The sequence below is a fragment of the Oncorhynchus mykiss genome, chromosome 2 (genome assembly GCF_013265735.2).
Source record: "Oncorhynchus mykiss isolate Arlee chromosome 2, USDA_OmykA_1.1, whole genome shotgun sequence".
NCBI lineage: Eukaryota > Metazoa > Chordata > Actinopteri > Salmoniformes > Salmonidae > Oncorhynchus > Oncorhynchus mykiss.
Genome location: NC_048566.1, coordinates 23,945,773 through 23,970,301, shown reverse-complemented (window position 1 = coordinate 23,970,301; position 24,529 = coordinate 23,945,773). Strand labels below are relative to the sequence as shown.

The following is a 24,529-nucleotide window of genomic DNA, read 5'->3' as shown; positions in this document are numbered from 1 at the left end:
GAGTAAAGACATTTCACTTCCAAAGCAGACACCCAATATTGTCCTCTTTTTACCAAGGGAAAAAGAGACAGTGTCTCACTATACCACAATACCACACAGTATACAGTTCACAAGTAATGCTAAAGACTTTAAGGTGAAAGGTTGTTATGTACTTTAAAAACCCTTTAGGTTTACTAACAACAGATGTATTTGCATGGCCAGTGGACATAAGTCTAGCACATTTGGGTCTGGGAAAATACACAGGCTAATGGGGTTGCCTGGCAGGGGTCATGCAGGGCAGTCATGCAGAGTTACCCAATAATGTAATGATACGTTAGATTACATTGACTGTAGAACTGATCATATAGTGAGCCATTTATAGTATCACCTTTCAGGATGTCTAAATAGTTCAGTTCCTGTAAACCAGGAATGTTTAGATTCCATAAAACCAGTTCCACAACTGTGTCCAGATACAAAGTGTTATGTATTGCGGAAATGACGGGCTTTTTACTGAGGCTTTAGCCGCAAAATATAATACTGGTACAGATGTAAGATCTTCATTTGATCACCCTTTTGAAGGAAATGTACAACTTGAAAAAGGCTTCTGGAGTTTGTCATTTCCACTTTGAAATTTCAGACTTGATTTTCCCTTACAGAAAATGTATCTACTACTACAAAAAGATCCATGAATTATAATCCACATAATTCATATTTCCTGTTGCTTCAGGATTGGTTTCCTTCTGTAGCAAACTGGCTCAAATTAAGATCACATATCTGTAGATGACATTTGACATACATCATCCAGTTTGTTAAATTAAATCTTTATTTCAATACAATATTCAATAGACAATTTACATTTACAGAAGGAACAGAGTTTAAATCAGTAACAATAACATTCTTACTAAGAATTTCATAATTTCTTCACAGAAAATATATATACATTCATCTGCACAGAGACTAGACTTCAAACAATATAAAACGAGGAAATGAAAGCATAAAGACCGTCAAATAAGCTTGATAAACTACATCACAATAAACTACAGCAAATTGAGCCATGATGATCAACAGACAATACAGAGTTTTTCTAGTGTTGCTGTGTAGCTAATTATCTACCAATAAGGTAGTTGTGGTTCTCAGCAGGTAATAGGCCTTTAACTGACAACACACAGCTGAGTATGATCTCTGTAGTGTAGTGCATCATCTTGTGATGAATATGTTATATGACTTGGTGTTGTTAACCGTTAATCCCTAGTAATTTGTGAAGCTGAAATGGCGAATAAGAACTTCATTCTGGTTGTTATTGCACATTTGAGAATGAAATCCATGGATCACTTACAAATAAACATCAATTTTCAAAAAAATCTGTTACTAATATTTACAATAAAGCCAAACAAATACAACACTGATTTAACTATGCATATCTCATACGTTCAACAGCTCCATTTCTAATCTACACAGGCTATAGAAATATCCTTTACATTTCACCTGTCCCTAAATTCATGTCCCCAACAAAAACAAAACTAAGAAACATCATGTATCATTATAGAAGGTAACAGTCACTCTGAACTGCAATCTGTGATACAAAAAAAGGATAGAGAGACAATTCAAGAGCTGAATATCTGACACTAATGTTTTTATTTGTGACGAACATTTGAGGTCTTAGGGAATTTCAGCTTCATGTTGTCTATGTTAAAATCTCTTCAGTAACTTTGGCATTATTTGTTCAAGGGAATCATATAAAGGAGAAACTTCACGGCAAAACCAGCCAGAATGTTATTTAACATCTGTTTGAGCGTTACATTTTGATACACAGACTGTGTCATAAGTTGGTTGCACCTAAAAGAGTCAAACTGTAAGAAAACTCTGAATACAAAAATGAACCCTTTAATGACATACACATGATCCCCATGACAGTACAATCTGCACATTGGCTGGCAGAGTGGTGATTTTCTATGACTTTGTCATGCATGTCCCATAAGTATTTTCATTTGATGCTTTCTCATTTCACAAGACCATACACCTATTGATTATTCTTTGGTCAAGCTACCATTTCAAGGGTTTCCTCCGGTAATCTAGTTGAATTTACCTATACATCCAATTTCTGCACAAGGTTCCCCTAAAGGATGGGTTTTTGGACAGGTGAAGTGCAGTAAGTCTGATGGATAATATTTTGGTAATTTCTGATCCCTTAAAGGTCAGTGCTCCCATGTACGCGCCATTTTGTGCACTCCTGGTGAATTGTGATACGTCTGTGAACATAAGACAGGAAAAGAAGATTATACTTGCATCTGTGTGTGTGTGTGTGTGTGTGCATGCGTACATGTGTATGTCTGTGTGCTGTACTCACCCTCATGGCTGAGGAGATCCAGGGTAGGAAGCGGGACACTCTGGTGTAGACGCCAGGCTTCTTGGCCATGGCACAGCCTGTTCCCCAGCTCACCACCCCCAGCAGGCGGTAGCGGCTGGCCTTGGACAGGGAGTCCTCAGCCACAAACGGGCCCCCGCTGTCCCCCTGAGATAAGAAAGTCAACCACTCACATACAGTACATTGTAAAAATCAGTCTCACTTGGGTAAATGGATTATATAAATATGAACAATTTCTCATGTAAAAGCTAGAATCTGGATAGAGAGACTGGCTCATATCCGACACATATCCGACACATTCAGACGTCAATAATTGACATGTTTGTAAGTGGAAGACAGAATACGGATGGAAGGTGACATTTTTTGTTCAAGTTTATTAATTGACTGTCAGGGCATGGAAATGAGATGTCACTATAGCTGGTTACCTGACAGGCATCGGTACCACCCTTCTCAAAGCCAGCACAGAACATGCTGGTGGTAATCTGGTTGTCATAGTAATCAGGGGCGTTACAGACAGCGTCGTTGATGATTGGCACGTTAGCCTCCTGAAGAACATCAGCAAGAGTACCTAAGAGAGAAAGAGAGTGAGAGATATATCGAGAGAACGAGAGAGGGATTGAAAGAGAGAAAGTGTGAGAGAGAGAGAGAGAGAGAGAGAGAGAGAGAGAGAGAGAGAGAGAGAAGCTATTAATCCCTCTATTCACATTAATGATGGCGTGATCCGACAACCATATCTGACCAAAAGATTGTAGATTCCTGGTCAATAGTGCTTGGCACATCTGCACACTATGACACTGTCCCTGTTTACATATTCAAAGGTCATACAGCGAGAGAGAGGAGGGAGAGAAAGAAAAGAGATAGGGAGAGGCTGTCTTGTCCAATGATAACAATGATACACCTACTCTGTCTTTCCATGGTTCCAGATAATGGTTTAAACCCAACTCCTACACTATCTATCTCTGGGAAAAGATGATGTTTAAACCCAGCTCCTACAGTATCGGTCTCTGGGACCAGATTATGTTTTAAACCCAGCTCCTACAGTATCTGTCTATGAGCCCAGATTATGTTTTAAACCCAGCTCCTACAGTATCGGTCTCTGGGACCAGATTATGATTTAAACCCAGCTCCTACAGTATCGGTCTCTGGGACCAGATTATGTTTTAAGGCCAGCTCCTACAGTATCTGTCTATGAGACCAGATTATGATTTAAACCCAGCTCCTACAGTATCGGTCTCTGGGACCAGATTATGATTTAAACCCAGCTCCTACAGTATCAGTCTCTGGGACCAGATTATGTTTTAAACCCAGCTCCTACAGTATCTGTCTATGAGACCAGATTATGATTTAAACCCAGCTCCTACAGTATCTGTCTATGAGACCAGATTATGTTTTAAACCCAGCTCCTACAGTATCTGTCTATGAGACCAGATTATGTTTTAAACCCAGCTCCTACAGTATCTATCTCTGGGACCAGATTATGATTTAAACCCAGCTCCTACAGTATCTATCTCTGGGACCAGATTATGATTTAAACCCAACTCCTACAGTATCTGTCTCTGGGACCAGATTATGATTTAAACCCAGCTCCTACAGTATCTGTCTCTGGGACCAGATTATGATTTAAACCCAACTCCTACAGTGTCTGTCTCTGGGACCAGATTATGATTTAAACCCAACTCCTACACTATCTATCTCTGGGAAAAGATGATGTTTAAACCCAGCTCCTACAGTATCGGTCTCTGGGACCAGATTATGTTTTAAACCCAGCTCCTACAGTATCTGTCTATGAGCCCAGATTATGTTTTAAACCCAGCTCCTACAGTATCGGTCTCTGGGACCAGATTATGATTTAAACCCAGCTCCTACAGTATCTGTCTATGAGACCAGATTATGTTTTAAACCCAGCTCCTACAGTATCTGCCTCTGGGACCCGATTATGATTTAAACCCAGCTCCTACAGTATCTATCTCTGGGACCAGATTATGATTTAAACCCAACTCCTACAGTATCTGTCTCTGGGACCAGATTATGATTTAAACCCAGCTCCTACAGTATCTGTCTCTGGGACCAGATTATGATTTAAACCCAACTCCTACAGTGTCTGTCTCTGGGACCAGATTATGATTTAAACCCAGCTCCTACAGTATCTGTCTATGAGACCAGATTATGTTTTAAACCCAGCTCCTACAGTATCTGCCTCTGGGACCAGATTATGATTTAAACCCAGCTCCTACAGTATCTATCTCTGGGACCAGATTATGATTTAAACCCAACTCCTACAGTATCTGTCTCTGGGACCAGATTATGATTTAAACCCAGCTCCTACAGTATCTGTCTCTGGGACCAGATTATGATTTAAACCCAACTCCTACAGTGTCTGTCTCTGGGACCAGATTATGATTTAAACCCAGCTCCTACAGTATCTGTCTATGAGACCAGATTATGTTTTAAACCCAGCTCCTACAGTATCTGCCTCTGGGACCAGATTATGATTTAAACCCAGCTCCTACAGTATCTATCTCTGGGACCAGATTATGATTTAAACCCAACTCCTACAGTATCTGTCTCTGGGACCAGATTATGATTTAAACCCAGCTCCTACAGTATCTGTCTCTGGGACCAGATTATGATTTAAACCCAACTCCTACAGTATCTGTCTCTGGGACCAGATTATGATTTAAACCCAACTCCTACAGTGTCTGTCTCTGGGACCAGATTACGTTTTAAACCCAGCTCCTACAGTATCTATCTCTGGGACCAGATTATGATTTAAACCCAGCTCCTACAGTATCTATCTCTGGGACCAGATTATGATTTAAACCCAGCTCCTACAGTATCTATCTCTGGGACCAGATTATGATTTAAACCCAGCTCCTACAGTATCTATCTCTGGGACCAGATTATGATTTAAACCCAGCTCCTACAGTATCTGTCTCTGGGACCAGATGTAAGTTTAAGGATGTAGAAGCCAACACAGTCACTCACCATAGTAACCTACATTTCCCCAGCCTGTCACTGTCCCTATCTGGCCGTCAATCAGGCGCTGGCCGTAGTGGGGTAAACACACCGGCTGGATGTAGTCTGCAGAAAACAGAAGGTTTATTATTTCTTTTTAATTTCACCTTTATTTAACCAGGTAGGCTAGTTGAGAACAAGTTCTCATTTACAACAGCGACCTGGCCAAGATAAAGCAAAGCAGTGCAGCACAAACAACAATACATGGAATAAACAAACATACGGTCAATAGGTCATAAATAGCCATAGTGGCAAAATAATTACAATATAGTAATTAAACACTCAAATCAAATCAAATCAAAGTTTATTTGTCACGTATGCCGAATACAACAGGTGTAGGTAGACCTTACATTGAAATGCTTACTTACAGGCTCTAACCAATAGTGCAAAAAGGTGTTAGGTGAACAATAGGCAAGTAAAGAAATAAAACAGCAGTAAAAAGACAGGCTATATACAGTTGCGAGGCTATAAAAGTAGCGAGGCTACATACAGACACCGGTTAGTCAGGCTGATTGAGGGAGTATGTACATGTAGGTATGGATAAAGTGACTATGCATATATGATGAACAGAGAGTAGCAGTAGCGTAAAAGAGGAGTTGGCGGGTGGTGGGACACAATGCAGATAGCCCGGTTAGCCAATGTGCGGGAGCACTGGTTGGTCGGCCCAATTGAGGTAGTATGTACATGAATGTATAGTTAAAGTGACTATGCATATATGATAAACAGAGAGTAGCAGCAGCGTAAAAAGAGGGTTTGGGGAGGGTTGGGGGGCACACAATGCAAATAGTCCGGGTAGCCATTTGATTACCTGTTCAGGAGTCTTATTGCTTGGGGGTAAAAACTGTTTTGTCCTAGACTTGGCACTCCGGTACCGCTTGCCATGCGGTAGTAGAGAACAATCTATGGCTGGGGTGGCTGGGGTCTTTGACAATTTGTAGGGCCTTCCTGGATGGCAGGCAGCTTAGCCCCAGTGATGTACTGGGCCGTACACACTACCCTTTGTAGTGCCATGCGGTCAGAGGCTGAGCAATTACCGTACCAGACAGTGATGCAACCAGTCAGGTGATGCTCTCGATGTTGCAGCTGTAGAACCTTTTGAGGATCTCAGGACCCATGTCAAATCTTTTTCGTTTCCTGAGGGGGAATAGGCTTTGTTGTGGCCTCTTCACGACTGTCTTGGTGTGTTTGGACCATTCTAGTTTGTCCAGAGTATTGGTGCTGGGCGGGCAGGCAGAGTTGTATGACATTGAAGCTCGTCTGGAGGTTAGTTAACACAGTGTCCAAAGAAGGGCCAAAAGTATACAGAATGGTGTCGTCTGCGTAGAGGTGGATCAGAGAGTCACCAGCAGCAAGAGCGACATCATTGATGTATACAGAGAAAAGAGTCGGCTTGAGGATTGAACCCTGTGGCACCCCCATAGAGACTGCCAGAGGTCCGGACAACAGGCCCTCCGATTTGACACACTGAACTCTGTCTGAGAAGTAGTTGGTGAACCAGACGAGGCAGTCATTTGAGAAAGCAAGGCTGTTGAGTCTGCCGATAATAATGTGGTGATTGACAGAGTCAAAAGCATTGGCCAGGTCGATGAATACAGCTGCACAGTATTGTCTGTTATCGATGGCGGTTATGATGAGGTGAAGAGAAGGGAGCGAGAGATGAGATTGAATTATACTTAACTTCACTAGGGTAGGAGGCAGCATTCGGTATTTTGGATGAAAAGCGTGCCCAAATTAAACTGCCTGCTACTTAGGCCCAGAAGCTAGGATATGCATATAATTAGTTGATTTGGATAGAAAACACTCTACAGTTTCCAAAACTGTTAAAATAAGGTCTGTGAGTATAACAGAACTGATATGGTAGGCAAAAACCTGAGGAGAATCCAACCAGGAAGTACTATTATTCTATTATTTTGAAAGGCTGTTTTTCCATTGAAAGCCTATCCACCATTCAAAGACTTAGGACTAAGTACACAATCTCTATGGCTTCCCCTACATGTGGCCAGTCAGGCGTTTACTCTGAAAAATGAGGGAGATACAGCACTTTCAATGAGATGCCAGTGGAAATTTCCAGCCATGAGCGCGCATTTCTTGTTTCTCTTTTTCTATTGACGTAGCTTTTGTCCGGTTGAAATATTATTGATTATTTATGGCAAGATTTTTGGACATAAAGAGGTACATTATCGAACAAAACAAACATTTATTATCTAACATGGAGACCTGGGAGTGCCACCAGATGAAGATTATCAAAGGTAAGTAATTAATTTTAACGCTATTTCTGACCTTGGTTGGATAATGGTTGTATGGTTTTTGTGGCTAGGCGCTGACCTAACATAATCGCGTCGTGTGCTTTCGCCGTAAAGCCTTTTTGAAATCTGACACAGCGGTTGCATTAAGGATAATTTTATCTTTAAATGTATGCTAAACACTTGTATCTTTAATCAATGCTTATGATGAATATTTCTGTAATTTGATGTGGCTCTCTGCATTTTCACCGGATGTATGTTTGAGACAATGATTACTGTACATAACGCGCCAATTTCAACTGAGGTTTTTGGACATAAAGATTAACTTTATCGAACAAAACACACGAACATGAAGTCCAGTGAGTGCCATCTGATGAAGATCATCAAAGGTTAGTGATTAATTTAATCGCTATTTCTAACTTTTGTGAGCCCTCTCCTTGGCTGGAAAATGGCTGTATGGTTTTCTGTGACTAGCTGCTGACCTAACATAATCGTTTGGTGTGCTTTCACCGAAATTGGATTTACAAGAGTTTACAAGAAGTTTATCTTTAAAATGGTGTAAAATACTTGTATGTTTGAGGAATTTTAATTATGGGATTTCTGTTGTTTTGAATTTGGCACCCTGCAAATTCACTGGCTGTTGTCGAGGTGGGACGCTTGTACCAGAGAGGTTAAATGTATACTTGCACAAAAATTGAGATAGTTTACTTGCGGGCATGTATGTTGTATTCACTGTGGATAATGTTAATCTTGGCGGCTGATGTTGCATGTTCTCAATTTACCCACCAGTGAGTTATTATATCATGAGAATAGCTGCAATTCGGAGTCCAACCACTAGATGTCAGACAAGGCCCAATATATATGTCCTTGATAAACAACAGGAAGTTCACTGCATAACAACTACATCCTAGATCAGTTTCCCAAAATCGGGGATGCACGTTTTGTTTAATGCCCTAGCACTACACAGCTGATTCAAATAATCAACTAATCATAAAGCTTTCATAATTTGAAACAGCTGTATAGTGTTAAGACAAAATGTGCACCCCTTGGGGTTTGGGAAACGCTGTCCTAGAGAGTTTTCTCTCTCACATTATAACAATGTAATGTTTTTCTATGTACGTCCAGCGATTCCACGAAAAATGACAGTAAAACAGAGGGCAAACTATTCTGTCCGGTTCTGATATCATTGTCTTTTGTCCAGGGGACAGCAGGCAGGCAGTAAAGAGGGCCTTTGTTTGGTAGTCTGACTGGAAACCTGAACACTGAAGAAGGGAATTACCATAGTGACTCGTCCCTCATCTCTATCTGGCTTTATCACTTCTCTCTACTTCCCTTCTCTCTCTCTCTCTCTCTCTCTCTCTTTCTCTCTCTCTCTCACTCTCTCCCTCCCTCTCTCTCTACCTATTCTACCTCTAAGCACACTGTGGCTTCGTCTGATGTGCCTTGAAAAAGAACAACAAATCATCACAGTATAATAAGAATATAACAATATGGGCCCGGATGTGTTTACCTGTGAAGTGCAGAGGCTGGGCCAGAGCAAGGACAGCGATGTCTCTGCTGTTGTCGTCTATGTTGGGGTCTACGAAGGGCAGGTAGCTGCTGTGGTACACCACAGTCTTTACCTCAAGAACTCTAACATTCTTATGGGTGAGCTTGTTGTAGATGGAGCCCAGTAGCACCCTCCATCGAGACACCTGACGGTTCCTCCTGAGGACAAACAGAATCCATGAGAAGAAGTGTGTGTAAGCGAGAGAAGAGATAGAGAGAGAGAGCAAGTGAGACAGAAGTGAGACAGTGTGTGTGTGAGAGAGAGAGAGAGAGAGAGAGAGAGAGAGAGAGAGAGAGAGAGAGAGAGAGAGATGGAGAGAAATATTCAGGGCTTACTCTGGGAAGCAGTGGGCTGCGCTGACGATCCAGCGGTCTGAGATGATGGAGCCTCCACACTGGTGCACCCCGTCATACTGCAGACTGACCTGCCACGGCCAGCTACCCTGCCTAGCATCTACACCACCTACTATACGGTCCTCTGTCAGACTACGCCTGCCACAGTCTAGACAGACAGAAAGAGAGGGGAGGGAGGGATAGGGAGGAGAAAGAGATATGGATGGGGAGGGAGGGAGGGAGAAGGAGAAGACAGAGAGAGATAGGGAGGGAGGAATAAAGAGAGAGGTAAGAGAGGGAGAGGTACAGGAGGAGAGAAAGAGAGATAGGGAGGAGTAAAGAGAGAGATAATGGGGGGATGCAGGAGAGAGAGAGTTAAGCCATCTTGTACAACTCTCAGGTTGTTTTTCATCACTTTGTGTAAAAACTGTATCACGGTGTCAGGACCAAACCAAAGCTCTCAGCAGAACCTACCTTGACAAAGCAGACTTAGGACCTGGCCAGTTTCACAGTCACTGAAAAACAAAACGACAACAGTCAGACACAGCAGCCTGGAACCCATCTATGAGATATGAGTGTTATAAGAATGTCTGACCAGGGATATAGAGACTCTTTGATCTTCTTTCCATAGGTCAGCTCCTTCTCTTTGACACAGAAGAACTCCTCACGGTCGTTACTGCCTTCAGGGATACTGGACACGGAGTAATTCACCACGCTGGAGGGGACATAAGGCATGCATCTCTTTATTCCTGAGACTTCTATCACTGACAGTTGAAAGATCCCTGGCCTAAACCAGATGAAGTTGTATAACTTTTTGGGCGACCTTACCAAATCCACATAGCAATGTAAGGTAAAACATACCCTCGTAAAACTGACCATCTTACCGATCCTCGACTTCGGCGATGTCATTTACAAAATAGCCTCCAACACCCTACTCAACAAATTGGATGCAGTCTATCACAGTGCCATCTGTTTTGTCATCAAAGCCCCATATACTACCCACCACTGCGACCTGTACACTCTCGTTGGCTGGCCCTCGCTTCATACTCGTCGCCAAACCAACTGGCTCCAGGTCATCTACAAGACCCTGCTAGGTAAAGTCCCGCCTTATCTCTGCTCGCTGGTCACCATAGCAGCACCCACCCGTAGCATGCGTTCCAGCGGGTATATCTCACTTGTCAACCCCAAAGCCAATTCCTCCTTTGGCCGCCTCTCCTTCCAGTTCTCTGCTGCCATTGACTGGAACGAACTACAAAAATCTCTGAAACTGGAAACACTTATCTCCCTCACTAGCTTTAAGCACCAGCTGTCAGAGCAGCTCACAGATCACTGGACCTATACATAGCCCATCTATAAATAGCCCAAACAACTACCTCTTCCCCTACTGCATTTATGTATTTATTTTGCTCCTTTGCACCCCAGTATTTCTACTTTGCACACTCATCTCCGGTCAAATCTACCATTCCAGTGTTTTAATTGCTATATTGTATTTACTTCGCCACCATGGCCTATTTATCGCCTTTACCTCCCGTATCTCACCTCATTTGCTCACATTGTATATATACTTATTTTTCTACTGTATTATTGACTGTATGTTTGTTTTACTCCATGTGTAACTCTGTGTTGTTATATGTGTCGAACTGCTTTGCTTTATCTTGGCCAGGTCGCAGATGTAAATAAGAAATTGTTCTTAACTTGCCTACCTGGTGAAATAAGGGTCAAATAAAGAAAGAAAGAAAGATCTCTCATTGAAAGGAAGTCTGAGAAGTGGTAGATCCATTCTGTATGCACTATTTTTTATACTTCCTGTCCTTAAGTTTAGTTTTCGCCTCCTTTTATTTTCAGCTTTGTATATCAGCTGAAAATACAATCTTTTTTGTTTTTGAAAATATATTTCACAGCTGTTTAGAGTCTCTAAACTATACATTGCTTGCTTTGTGGCCATAAACTGAAATTAGGCAAACCATTAGAATTTTAGCAACCAGGCAAGGGTGGAGCACTTTCTGTGCAGCCTTCTTGCATGGCATAGGGGTATCAGCCCCCCCACACCTCTCTGATTCAGATGAGTTGGGCTAAATGCGGAAGACACATTTCAGTTGAGTGCATTCAGTTGTACAACTGACTAGGTACTGCTTCCCTTTCCCTTTATCATGCTGTAGATAGTGACTCCCACTTTGGGATTTAATCTAAAGTCTTTCATATCACAATCCATCAATCTCCTCACCTGACAAAGCCCATCTCCTCACAGCTGATGTTGGCCAGGAGCTGGTTGGCCTCTGAGGAACAGAGGTGTCTCCACCGTCGCTCGGCCGAGTCAAACACCCGGAGACGTAGGTCCGAGCTTGGATTGGAGTTCACCTGGACTGGGTTGGAGCAATGAAATACTGGATCAAACAAACCATTCTATCGATTCAGATACGATATGAGGTTGGCTTTGGTGGAGTGGTTTCCCTCTCACTTACCATCATATAATCCTGTGTCTTCTTCTCTGATACAAAATGTTACTAGGATTTGAAAAACAAACAAACAAAAGTCAACAACATGTAATATAAAACTGTAAAGTGCATACACACCCTGTTGATGAAACAGCAAACCTCACAGAGCCTGCAAACAACATACTGACTGCAATCAAACAATGTTGGTAATATCTGTACTAGAGTTCGACCGATTATGATTTTTCAACGCCGATACCGATTATTGGAGGACCAAAAATCCGATACCGATTAATCGGCTGATGTTTTTTTTTTTTTTTTGTAATAATGACAATTACAACAATACTGAATTAACACTTATTTTAACTTAATATAAAACATCAATAAAATCAATCTAGCCTCAAATAAATAATGAAACATGTTCATAATGCAAAAACAAAGTGTTGGAGAAGAAAGTAATATGTGCCATGTAAAAATGTGTGCCATGTAAAAAAGCTAACGTTTAAGTTCCTTGCTCGGAACATGAGAACATATGACAGTTGGTGGTTCTTTTTAACATGAGACTTCAATATTCCAAGGTAAGAGGTTTTAGGTTGTAGTTAATACCTCTTGAAACTAGGGGGCACTATTTTCATTTTTTGAAAAATAACGTTCCCAAAGTAAACGGGCTATTTTGTTAGGACAAGATGCTAGAATATGCATATAACAGCTTATGACAGCTTAGGATAGAAAACACTCCAAAGTTTCCAAAACTGTAAAAATATTGTCTGTGAGTATAACAGAACTGATATTGTAGGCGAAAGCCTGAGAAAAATCCAATCAGGAAGGGACTCTTATTTAGAAAGCTCTGCGTTCCTATGCGTCCCTATTGAGCAGTGAATGGGATATCAACCAGACTCCTTTTTCTATGACTTCCCTAATGTGTCTAGTGTCACAATACATAGTTTCAGGATTTTATTTTGAAAAATGAGCCTGAACGACAACATTGCGTCAGTGGTCAGCTGGAGGCTCTCAGAGTGATTTGTGCGTAATAGACAAATGCGACCATTGTTTCTCTCTATCCTACTAAGAAGCCACCTGTCCCGGTTGATATATTATCAAATAGATATTTGAAAAACAATCTTGAGGATTGATTATAAAAAACGTTTGCCATATTATGGATCTAATTTGGAATATTTTCCAGCGTTGTCGAGAACGCAGTTTCCGGTGGATTCCTCAACCAAACGTGAAGTACAAACGGAGGTATTTCGGCTATAAAAATAATCTTTATGGGACAAAATGAACATTTGCTGTCTAACTGGGAGTCTCGTGAGTGAAAACATCCAAAGCTCATCAAAGGTAAACGATTTAATTTGATTGCTTTTCAGATTTTTCGTGACCAAGCTGCCTGCTGCTAGCTAGGCATAATGCTATGCTAGGTTATCGATAAACTTACACAAATGCTTGTCTTTCTTTGGCTATAAAGCATAATTTCAAAATCTGAGATGACAGGGTGATTAACAAAAGGCTAAGCTATGTTTCAATATATTTCACTTGTGATTTCATGAATATGAATATTTTCTAGTAATATTTTTTGTCCGTTGCGTTATGCTAATTAGTGGCAGTTGATGACAATTCTCCCGGATCCAGGAGAGGGAGTTCCAAGAATTATAGGACTATTTCTCTCTGTACCATTTGTATTTCATATACCTTTGACTATTGGATGTTCTTATAGGCACTATAGTATTGCCAGTGTAACAGTATAGCTTCCGTCCCCCTCCTCACCCCTACCTGGGCTCAAACCAGGAACACATCGACAACAGCCACACTCGAAGCATTGTTACCCATCGCTCCACAAAAGCCGTGGCCCTTGCAGCGCAAGGGGAATAACTACTCCAAATCTAAAAGCGAGTGACGTTTGAAACAGTATTAGCGCACACCCAGCTAACTAGCTAGCCATTTCACATTGGTTAGACCAGCCATTAGGCTGATAGGCTTGAAGTCATAAACAGCGCTGTGCTTGCGAAGAGCTGCTGGCAAAACACATGAAAGTGCTGTTTGAATGAATGATTACGGGCCTGCTGCTGCTCAGTCAGACTGCTCTATCAAATCAGACTTAATTATAACATAATAACACACAGAAATACGAGCCTTTGGTCATTAATATGATCGAATCCGGAAACTATCATTTCGAAAACAAAACGTTTATTATTTCAGTGAAATACGGAACCGTTCGGTATTTTTTTTAATATAACGGGTGGCATCCCTAAATCTAAATATTCTTGTTACATTGCACAACCTTCAATGTATGTCATAATTACGTAAAATTCTGGCAAATTAGTTCGCAATGAGCCAGGCAGCCCAAACAGTTGCATATACCCTGACTCTGCGTGCAATGAACGCAAGAGAAATGACACAATTCCACCTGGTTAATATTGCCTGCTAAACTGGATTAGTAGTTATAACTAGTGATTATGATTGATTGTTTTTTATAAGATAAGTTTAATGCTAGCTAGCCATTTACCTTGGCTTCTACTGCGTTCGCGTAACAGGCAGGCTACTCGTTGAGTGCAATGGTTAGAGTGTTGGACTAGTTAACTGTGCGGTTGCAAAATTGGAACCCCTGAGCTGACAAGGTGAAAATCTGTCGTTCTGCCCCTGAACAAGGCAGTTAACCCACAGTTCCTAGGCAGTCATTGAAAATAAGAATGTGTTCTTAACTGACTTGCCCAGTTAAATAAAAGGTATAAAAAAATAAAAATATTATAAATATATATATATTTTTATATAATCGGAAATCGCCGCCCAAAAATACTGATTTCCGATTGCTATGAAAACTTGAAATAGGCCCCAATTAATCGGCCATTCCGATTAATCGGTCGACCTCTAATCTGTACCAAAGATGGGAGGATGAATTAAGATAGTTCAGTCAGGCCGTTTACCATTGAAATAATTGGTCAGTTCCTGTCTCCTTAAGGGGGTGGCTCTCCCATAGACACCAATGTGATAGAAACTGGTTCTGGTGTACTTAGTTAATTGACTTCCATTCAAACAGAAAACAATGAGGGAGTGGGATGTCTCGCTTCCTCTTTCGTCTCTGTCTGTACTATGAAAAAACTAAAACTACAGTGCCTTGCGAAAGTATTCGGCCCCCTTGAACTTTGCAACCTTTTGCCACATTTCAGGCTTCAAACATAAAGATATAAAACTGTATTTTTTTGTGAAGAATCAACAACAAGTGAGACACAATCATGAAGTGGAACGACATTTATTGGATATTTCAAACTTTTTTAACAAATCAAAAACTGAAAAATTGGGCGTGCAAAATTATTCAGCCTCTTTACTTTCAGTGCAGCAAACTCTCTCCAGAAGTCCAGTGAGGATCTCTGAATGATCCAATGTTGACCTAAATGACTAATGATGATAAATACAATCCACCTGTGTGTAATCAAGTCTCCGTATAAATGCACCTGCACTGTGATAGTCTCAGAGGTCCGTTAAAAGCGCAGAGAGCATCATGAAGAACAAGGAACACACCAGGCAGGTCCGAGATACTGTTGTGAAGAAGTTTAAAGCCGGATTTGGATACAAAAAGATTTCCCAAGTATTAAACATCCCAAGGAGCACTGTGCAAGCGATAATATTGAAATGGAAGGAGTATCAGACCACTGCAAATCTACCAAGACCTGGCCGTCCCTCTAAACTTTCAGCTCATACAAGGAGAAGACTGATCAGAGATGCAGCCAAGAGGCCCATGATCACTCTGGATGAACTGCAGAGATCTACAGCTGAGGTGGGAGACTCTGTCCATAGGACAACAATCAGTCGTATATTGCACAAATCTGGCCTTTATGGAAAAGTGGCAAGAAGAAAGCCATTTCTTAAAGATATACATAAAAAGTGTTGTTTAAAGTTTGCCACAAGCCACCTGGGAGACACACCAAACATGTGGAAGAAGGTGCTCTGGTCAGATGAAACCAAAATTGAACTTTTTGGCAACAATGCAAAACGTTATGTTTGGCGTAAAAGCAACACAGCTGAACACACCATCCCCACTGTCAAACATGGTGGTGGCAGCATCATGGTTTGGGCCTGCTTTTCTTCAGCAGGGACAGGGAAGATGGTTAAAATTGATGGGAAGATGGATGGAGCCAAATACAGGACCATTCTGGAAGAAAACCTGATGGAGTCTGCAAAAGACCTGAGACTGGGACGAAGATTTGTCTTCCAACAAGACAATGATCCAAAACATAAAGCAAAATCTACAATGGAATGGTTCAAAAATAAACGTATCCAGGTGTTAGAATGGCCAAGTCAAAGTCCAGACCTGAATCCAATCGAGAATCTGTGGAAATAACTGAAAACTGCTGTTCACAAATGCTCTCCATCCAACCTCACTGAGCTCGAGCTGTTTTGCAAGGAGGAATGGGAAAAAATGTCAGTCTCTCGATGTGCAAAACTGATAGAGACATACCCCAAGCGACTTACAGCTGTAATCGCAGCAAAAGGTGGCGCTACAAAGTATTAACTTAAGGGGGCTGAATAATTTTGCACGCCCAATTTTTCAGTTTTTGATTTGTTAACAAAGTTTGAAATATCCAATAATTGTCGTTCCACTTCATGATTGTGTCCCACTTGTTGTTGATTCTTCACAAAAAATACAGTTTTATATCTTTATGTTTGAAGCCTGAAATGTGGCAAAAGGTCGCAAAGTTCAAGGGGGCCGAATACTTTCGCAAGGCACTGTACATTGCCCACAAAAGCACTGCTCATTGCCAAAAGGTACACATCACTACTGTGTGAGAGCAGATGCAGAGGTCTCTCACCTACAGCCCAGACAGCAGCTCCAATCCCCCCAAGTAGCACCACGGTCAGACACACGCCCGCCACGCGACATGGGGTCAGGAAGGTCACCCCCGCGCCTCCTGTAAAAGACAATACACACAACAAAAACAACACACACAACAAAAACATACCATTACGTTCAACGTCACACTGAAAGTAGTCTGGCCCAGGAGTGTGAAGGTGAACGGCAAGGTACTGGAATGACAAACCACCCTTGCTTTGCTGTCTCTGCCTTGCGGGCTCCCCTCTCTTCACTGGGATTCTCTACCTCTGACTCTATTAAGTCCTTGGCTTACACGCGCTCTCCCATTCTGTCCCTAGGAGGGGTGCATCACGTTGTGCCAGGCTTTTTTCGGTGGTCTGTCTGTCTGTCCTATCTGGTGTAATTCTCCTGTCTTATCTAGTGCCCTGTGTGATCTTAAGTAGGCTTCCTCTAATTCTTCAATCTCTCTCTCCCCATCCGGAGGACCTGAGCCGCATGCCTCAGGACTACCGGGCCTGATGACTCCTGGCATTCCCCGTCCCCAGTCCACCTGGTTGTGCTGCTGATCCAGTTTCTGCTGTTCTGCCTGCGTTTATAGACCCCTGATCTGTTCACTGGTCGTGCTACCTTGTCCCAGACCTGCTGTTTCGACCCTCGCTCTCCCCCTCTCTCTCTCCCCCTTCTTGTTCTCTCTCCCCTTTCTACCACACCTGCTGTCTCGACAATGCTCGGCTATGAAAAGACAACTGACCATGCTGGTCATCTATGACCGTCTGAACATCTTGAAGAACGATCTGGCCTTAATGGCCATGTACTCTTATAATCTCCATTAGGCACAGCAAGAAGAGGACAGGCCACCCCTCACAGCCTAGTTCCTTTCTAGGTTTCTTCCTAGGTTCCTTCCTTTCTAGGGAGTTTTTCCTAGCCACCATGCTATATGTATAAGCAATTTGTGACTGCTGATGTAAAAAGGGCTTTATAAATAAATGTGATTGATTGATTGACATTTACACCTGATGTGCTGACCTGTTGCACCCTCTATAACCACTGTGATTATTATTTGACCCTGCTGGTCATCTATGAACATTTGAACATCTTGAAGAAGTGAAAGTGTTTTAATCAGATAGGTAAAAAGGAAGAGAGAGTGTCATAATACCACACTGGCAAATTGGCACATTGAAAAAGTACAAATGAATAGGATCAATAGTCCAAAGTCTGCTCCATTTCCATAGAGCTAAAACAAACTGCAAGCTTGATTTCAGTGCCATCTCAAGCCCCAACAAATTGTCACTGTGTCCCTAGCTAGAACACAAGGTTGGGCAGAATGAGAGGTCATTTCATTGCATTAAATTGCTGATGATGATGAAAGGTCCATGAACTGACCAGTCACTAACTGTTAAAGTTTGGTTGAACCAAAACAAAGCCACACTTGATTATTCAAGCACTGTTTCCAACTTAAGCCACACTTATGCGCCGCACACACACACAAACACACTTGTTTTACTGTCCTTGTGAGGACTTCTGGTCCCCACAAGGATAGTAAAACCAAACCATACACACACACACACACACACACACACACACACACACACACACACACACACACACACACACACACACACACACACACACACACACACACACACACACACACACACACACACACACACACACACACACAGGTAGCATGCGTAAATCTGCTGTGTTTGCAGACAGGTATCTGAGGCGCAGAGAGTGAAGTTCTGGAGTGGTCATTAACCTTGCAGGCTGGCCAGCCAGCTTCAGCCTGTGCAGAGAAGTGCCACATACAAGACCAAACCAGCAGAGCAGACCAGCAGAGACACCGACTGACTGCAAGGCATAATAAGCTCCTGACTCAGTGCAAAGAAACACACTGTCTGTGTGTGGATCCAACTCAGGTCTAACACACGTTATAAGAATGCTCTGTAGGTAATACACAGGTCTATAAGTCTGTTATTACTGTGTAGGTATTCACAAGTCTTTATGTATGCTATAGGACCAAGACATTTTACTGATCTGGTCATGTGGCCCTTGCTATGTGGGCAATACACCAGTCTGACAGACACTTAGGAACAATCTCCTAATCTCCTATTGGGCATCAATACATGCCCAACAGTGAGGACATCATTCAACCATTCGACACCAACAACACAAACAGTTGCACTATATTTCACATTTGAGTCATTTAGCAGACGCTCTTATCCAGAGCGACTTACAGGAGCAATTAGGGTTAAATGCCTTGCTCAAAGGCACAGACAGATGTTTTACTTAGTCGGCTCGGGGATTCGAACTAGCAACCTTTTGCTTACCAACGCTCTTAACCGCTAGGCTACCTGCCACCCACTACCTGGATCACCCTAGCTGCCTGTACAAGCAGAGTCTGCCGGATGAGCATGTCTCTTATCAACAACATAACACTGTTTCCCATTGTGCCTTATGCAGGGAAACAAGCATCAACCTGATACTCTGCCAATCAAAAGAGAGGAAAATCAACATCGCACACAAAGGAGGGAGACTGGAATTCAGTGAGAAAACACTGTGGGTTCTGTAAGGCCATGGGGTCTGAAGTGTGTACTCCCTACCTCAGGATATGGGCACAGTTTACAGGCAGCTGATGGCTTTTCAGAGAGTGATGGGGAAATATTCCACTTTTTTCTCCCTTACTCACCACTGTCAATCAGTGTGGACCATGCATCAACAATAAGATACATGGGTTTCTACTGAGAGGGCATTAAAAAAATAACATCAAGTACTGTTGCTCTTTAACACAGTGAAAATTAAGATGTAAAAATGTATTTGAAGGCTTTTGTATACTGTACGGTTTTTAAAACACACAATTGACCTGCATAACATACAGTGAAGCTCTGTTAGAGTGATGACTGTACATTATATAATAAAATTGACTTTTTCCAAACAATAACAGATGTTTTGGTGCAGTCACCTATGGCAACACCAGAGAACCCTGACTGAGCACATGTTATAGGCTGCTGATTCAAGGGCTTTTCCAGATATCAGTCTGGAGCCCTGATACACTGGCTCGTGGGTGTGCTGGCTTTTGTTCCAACCCAGCACTAACACGCATGAAGACCATGATTAGTTGATTGTTTAAAACAGGTATGGTCTAGAGAGCAGAACCCTTCATACCCAGTCACATTGCAGAACCCTGCACTACAGATTTAAATTAGAACATTCCTTCTCTGTACAAAAGCGATTCTCAACCTTGTTGACTTTCAGGAGACTTTCTACTTCGAACAAAAACGTTCTACAACCACAAAACCCATCCCTAACCCATCCACCTATGTCCTGTGAGGCCGTATCAGTAGATTAATGTGTTATTGTTCCTGCCCAGGACTCTATGTAATGACAGGGGTGAGGAAGGGACCACAGATCCTATTGACATAACCAGATCTTGTCTAAGGGCTGACTTTATCTCAGGCCAGTCTCCCTTCCAGTATTCCAGCTGCTGGTTCCAAGAAAGCCCCACATTTCCTAAACCCACTCCAGTGGATCCTGGAGTCATAGGCCTGGAGCTGGAGAACAAGCCCTGCTATTGTTTTAGCCTCTACCTGAGTACAACCGATGTGTGGGAAATACACATCTCCTTTGCTGAAGAGAGATACATACTTCTATAAGGTGAAAGGCCTAGTTACCTTGTGTCTCTCTCAGGAAGATTATATTCTGCCTAATTTCACAATAGAAATATTGTTTCATAAAGCTACATCTGTTTCAGAACTGTGACTAAAATGTCTCACACAACAATCAATGAGTCATGGAATGCCACTGATCAGCAGTTCCAGCGACTAAACCACAGATAGACCACAGTGTTGTACACCTCAGCCCACACCTCAACCCAGATCAAAATGAAACCAGACAACACAACAATCACCAGTCATGCTATAACTGTTTCAGCTACACTGTACAGGATCAACTCAGAAGGAGACAGAGATGTTGTTCATTGGATTGTGAGGTTTGCCAATGGCTTTACATTGAAACATAGAATCTGTCAGAGAGTCCTGGTGAGCATCTCCATCTCAAGACACACGGAAGTGTCCATGCTTGAGAACTTAGGAGCATTTTTAATTCTCCAAATGAAACGCCACACAATAAATGATGTCTGTGTCTGATGTCTATGTCTGATAAAAAAGCAAACAGTATAACTATGGTCTAAAAAATATTTTAAACTCAAGATTACCCGTGTTATTACCACTGTTTTGATTATTTGACAGTACATACAGGTATAGCTTTCGAAATACTGAGTAAAGATCATGATTAGGATCACCTACTACTAGTGATAATTAGATAACAAAGAAATACTGAGTAAAGATCATGATTAGGATCACCTACTACTAGTGATAATTAGATAACAAAGAAATACTGAGTAAAGATCATGATTAGGATCACCTACTACTAGTGATAATTAGATAACAAAGAAATACTGAGTAAAGATCATGATTAGGATCACCTACTACTAGTGATAATTAGATAACAAAGAAATACTGAGTAAAGATCATGATTAGGATCACCTACTACTAGTGATAATTAGATAACAAAGAAATACTGAGTAAAGATCATGATTAGGATCACCTACTACTAGTGATAATTAGATAACAAAGAAATACTGATATGGTTCCAAGCCAGGTACACTTGGGCCTTTATCTTATCTGTCATTCCATAAACATAATCACACAAGACATTACCGTGTCATAAAGTAGTTAAAGTAGTTAGAATGAAAGTAGTTAAATAAGGTGTATGGTCTGCCACTACAACTGAAGAGACAGCTGAGAAGTGAATGCAAGAACCCAATGGATTTAGTAAACATTGTTACATGAGTGATAATGGTGAAAGATAATGTTCTCCGTTCAGAATTAACTCTAGACGCCCCAATTAGATAATAAAAGAGGTTCCTTGTGTAATAGATAATAATACAGTTGAAGTCAGAAGTTTACAGACACCGTAACATACATTTAAACTCAGTTTTTCACAATTCCTGACAATTAATCCTAGTAAAAATTCCCTGTCTTAAGTCAGTTAAGATCACCACTTTATTTGAAGAATGTGAAATGTCAGAATAACCAGAGGACATTTCTCCAAAAAGTACCATCGTTGTCCCCATGTGCAGTTGCAAACGGTACTATTTTTGAATGACTCCAACCTAAGTGTATGTAAACTTCCGACTTCAACTGTAAATACTCAAAACATTTCTAAACAGAATTAAAGAGGCATGGATAAAGTATCACTGAACTCTTAAGGTTTCTTTGGCTGTCCCCATAGGATAACCCTCTTAATGTAGGTTCCAGGTAGAACTATTTTTGGTTCCAGGTAGAACACTTTTGGGTTCCATGTAGAATCCTCTGGTAAAGGTTTCTACATAGAACCCATAGGGTTCTGCCTGGAACCAAAAAGTGCTCTTCAAAGGGTTCTCCTATGGGGACAGCACCTTTTTTTCTAAGAGTGTGTGTACTTTAATAAAAGCTCAATTATTTGCAAGATCTTCGTCAAAAACAGACTGTAGAAAGAAAATAAAACATTTTTAAAAGGTTCCTAATCTAGATCACAAACTCGACACCACAAAAGGTAGTTTACCCCATCAAACATCAAGCAGTGGCCAGTTCTATTAATCTTTAACACTGAGTTCTTCTGATGTCAAATATAGAGGGAAAAAATGTGGCATGGACAATGTCTGGATGTGTGCGGAACACTCACCATTCTTTTTCTCAGTCATGTTTTCTCGCTCAAAAGTAGAAAATGAAAAGAGGTAGCTGAAGTTCAGAGTGGCCCTGCTTCACAGCTCCTGTGATGGTCAACTTGCCACCCAGGCTTATCCCCAGCCTGTATAAATAGATAGCACAGAACATAAACGTTAATACACTTTTTGACTGGAGAGAGGTGGGTTAAACAAGTTAAATAAACCAAAGGGCAAAGTGAGTTGTTTTTAGCAGATTTGACTAATAGTCCAGGCTGAAGGGAAAATTGTTATTTTTCTATGGAATAAATGTGTAATAAACATGTCTCTACTGATGAGTGGTAGCTATATTGTAATTTACCACAGAATTAGGATATGCTGTTTCTCCCCAGTATGCATACTAGCTAGCTACCAACAGGCCTACCATCCAGCATAGAATGATTAGGCCTACATACCTTTCATATCGAGAAACTCATAACAATCACCATTAGACGTGAACACTGGACAGAATGTAACTGTTACTTTTCCATAGCTATGTTCATGATCAAAAACAACTCAATGTGCTTTAAAATGACAGAGTAGTAGGTTACTCAAAATCCACACCATTCTCAGAGCACTCACCTCTCTTTTGCAACAGGTGTAGGTAGGACTGCTTGTCAAGTCAAGCGTGAGAAAAAGTTACAATCTCGGCGATTACTCTCGAGGCTCGCTGTTCCGTCCGGGGTAAGCAGTATGAATAGGCTGTAAACTCCACCATAGATATTCCCAATAGTTCGACAAGTGGTTGTATGGCTACAAAGAGTACGAAAATAAAACGTTCCCCACTTTCTCCCCTTCTGCGAAAGTTTTCCGTTCAAAACTGAAAATAAAATATAATTTCCTATAGATAAAACGTGTAGCTATCAACGTATTTACACGGTTGTTTTTTCTGTAAAAACAAGACTGCTCAGCAGTTAAACTTGTTCAACTCCCGGATCTGCGCTCATAGCCTTTTAGAAACGGTCAACGTAGTGTACAGGTGACGTCATGAGATATCGGTCAAATGGCACCTGCAGAGCAGCGCACAGGCTTAACAACCCCTTCAATTGATATACCGTTTCCTAGTTTTACATTTATGTGTTAAGTTCAGGTAATGTTCCAGGTGCAATAGACCAAAGTGCATTGAAGTTGAGGCATGAGTAGGCCAGTCCTAGGCTTAAACCATGCCACAGGAGCTTAAATGGACCTTGCAACATTATTGTCTAAACAATAGGGTGAAAATGTAGCCGGTGCTTTACTGCACCGCTGTAACTCTGCGTTGTGTGTGGTTGATTGAGACTATAAACGTGGACTTTGGAGATCAGGTAGTTTTAATCAAGCAGAACTGACTCTCTGCATCCTGCATCTGCATCCAAAAGGAAATAAAACATTTGTTGAGCACATATGTTCGGAGAATCGTCGCCTCTTTCTCTCTCAGTGCATTAAAATGATTTTCGAATACAAAAATTAATACACTCTCTCCTTATTATACATAACATATTTTACATAGATAAAACCACATACCTGCATCCAAAAGGAAATAAAACATTTGTAGAGCACATATGTTCTGAGAATTGTCGCCTCTTTCTACAACAGATGCACAATAGGAGGGACTGGGATGATTCGAGGAGCTAGCCATCGTTCACACATACAATAGCCTGCTAATACCTTAGCTAGCTATTAACCACATGTTGATTTCAGAATATTGACATCATCCTAAAAAGTACAATTACAAGTGCATCTTAACAATACCATCCACTTATGAGTAACCTCTAAATATACATCATTATTCATGAACAAAACACTGTGTGTATGACTTTGTACTTAAAATAATCAAACTTTTCTGAAGACAGAAAAAGCGTGCCTACCTCTCTCAGTGCATCAAAATGATTTGAGCACGAACACGCCGGGCAAAACGTAAGTACACACTCCCCTTCTCCCAGGATGCAGGCATGCATAACAAATCAACACAACATATTGATATATGAACCTGGTGAAATTCACATAGTACTTTAACAACTGTTACACAAACAGGGGGTTGGGATATGATTAGAACTAGACAGGTCTGTAGGCAGAACAGTCAGA

The 24,529-nt window shown here is 41.4% G+C and overlaps 1 protein-coding gene across 1 annotated transcript; it reads right to left on the bottom strand.

Moving 5' to 3' along the window:
* Positions 1 to 987: 987 nt before the first annotated feature.
* Positions 988 to 23,529, bottom strand: LOC110538566 (serine protease hepsin). The gene is made up of 13 exons (XM_021625461.2): positions 23,048 to 23,529; positions 22,447 to 22,572; positions 16,721 to 16,819; positions 11,946 to 11,987; positions 11,708 to 11,846; positions 10,079 to 10,198; positions 9,958 to 9,998; positions 9,487 to 9,652; positions 9,113 to 9,309; positions 5,330 to 5,425; positions 2,770 to 2,912; positions 2,327 to 2,491; positions 988 to 2,228 (listed from the first exon to the last, which is right to left on the bottom strand). The coding sequence occupies exons 2-13, from the start codon at positions 22,463 to 22,465 to the stop codon at positions 2,175 to 2,177; spliced, it is 1,281 nt and encodes a 426-aa protein (XP_021481136.1). The 5' UTR covers positions 22,466 to 22,572; positions 23,048 to 23,529; the 3' UTR covers positions 988 to 2,174.
* Positions 23,530 to 24,529: the final 1,000 nt, after the last annotated feature.

Bases quoted from the DNA above. Each gene is read 5' to 3' on its own strand.
- LOC110538566 (XM_021625461.2), bottom strand. The intron at 2,913-5,329 runs GTGAGTGACTGT...TTTCTCTCTTAG, and splicing joins GGGAAATGTAGGTTACTATG to GTACTCTTGCTGATGTTCTT. The intron at 2,492-2,769 runs GTAACCAGCTAT...TTCTTATCTCAG, and splicing joins GTGGTACCGATGCCTGTCAG to GGGGACAGCGGGGGCCCGTT.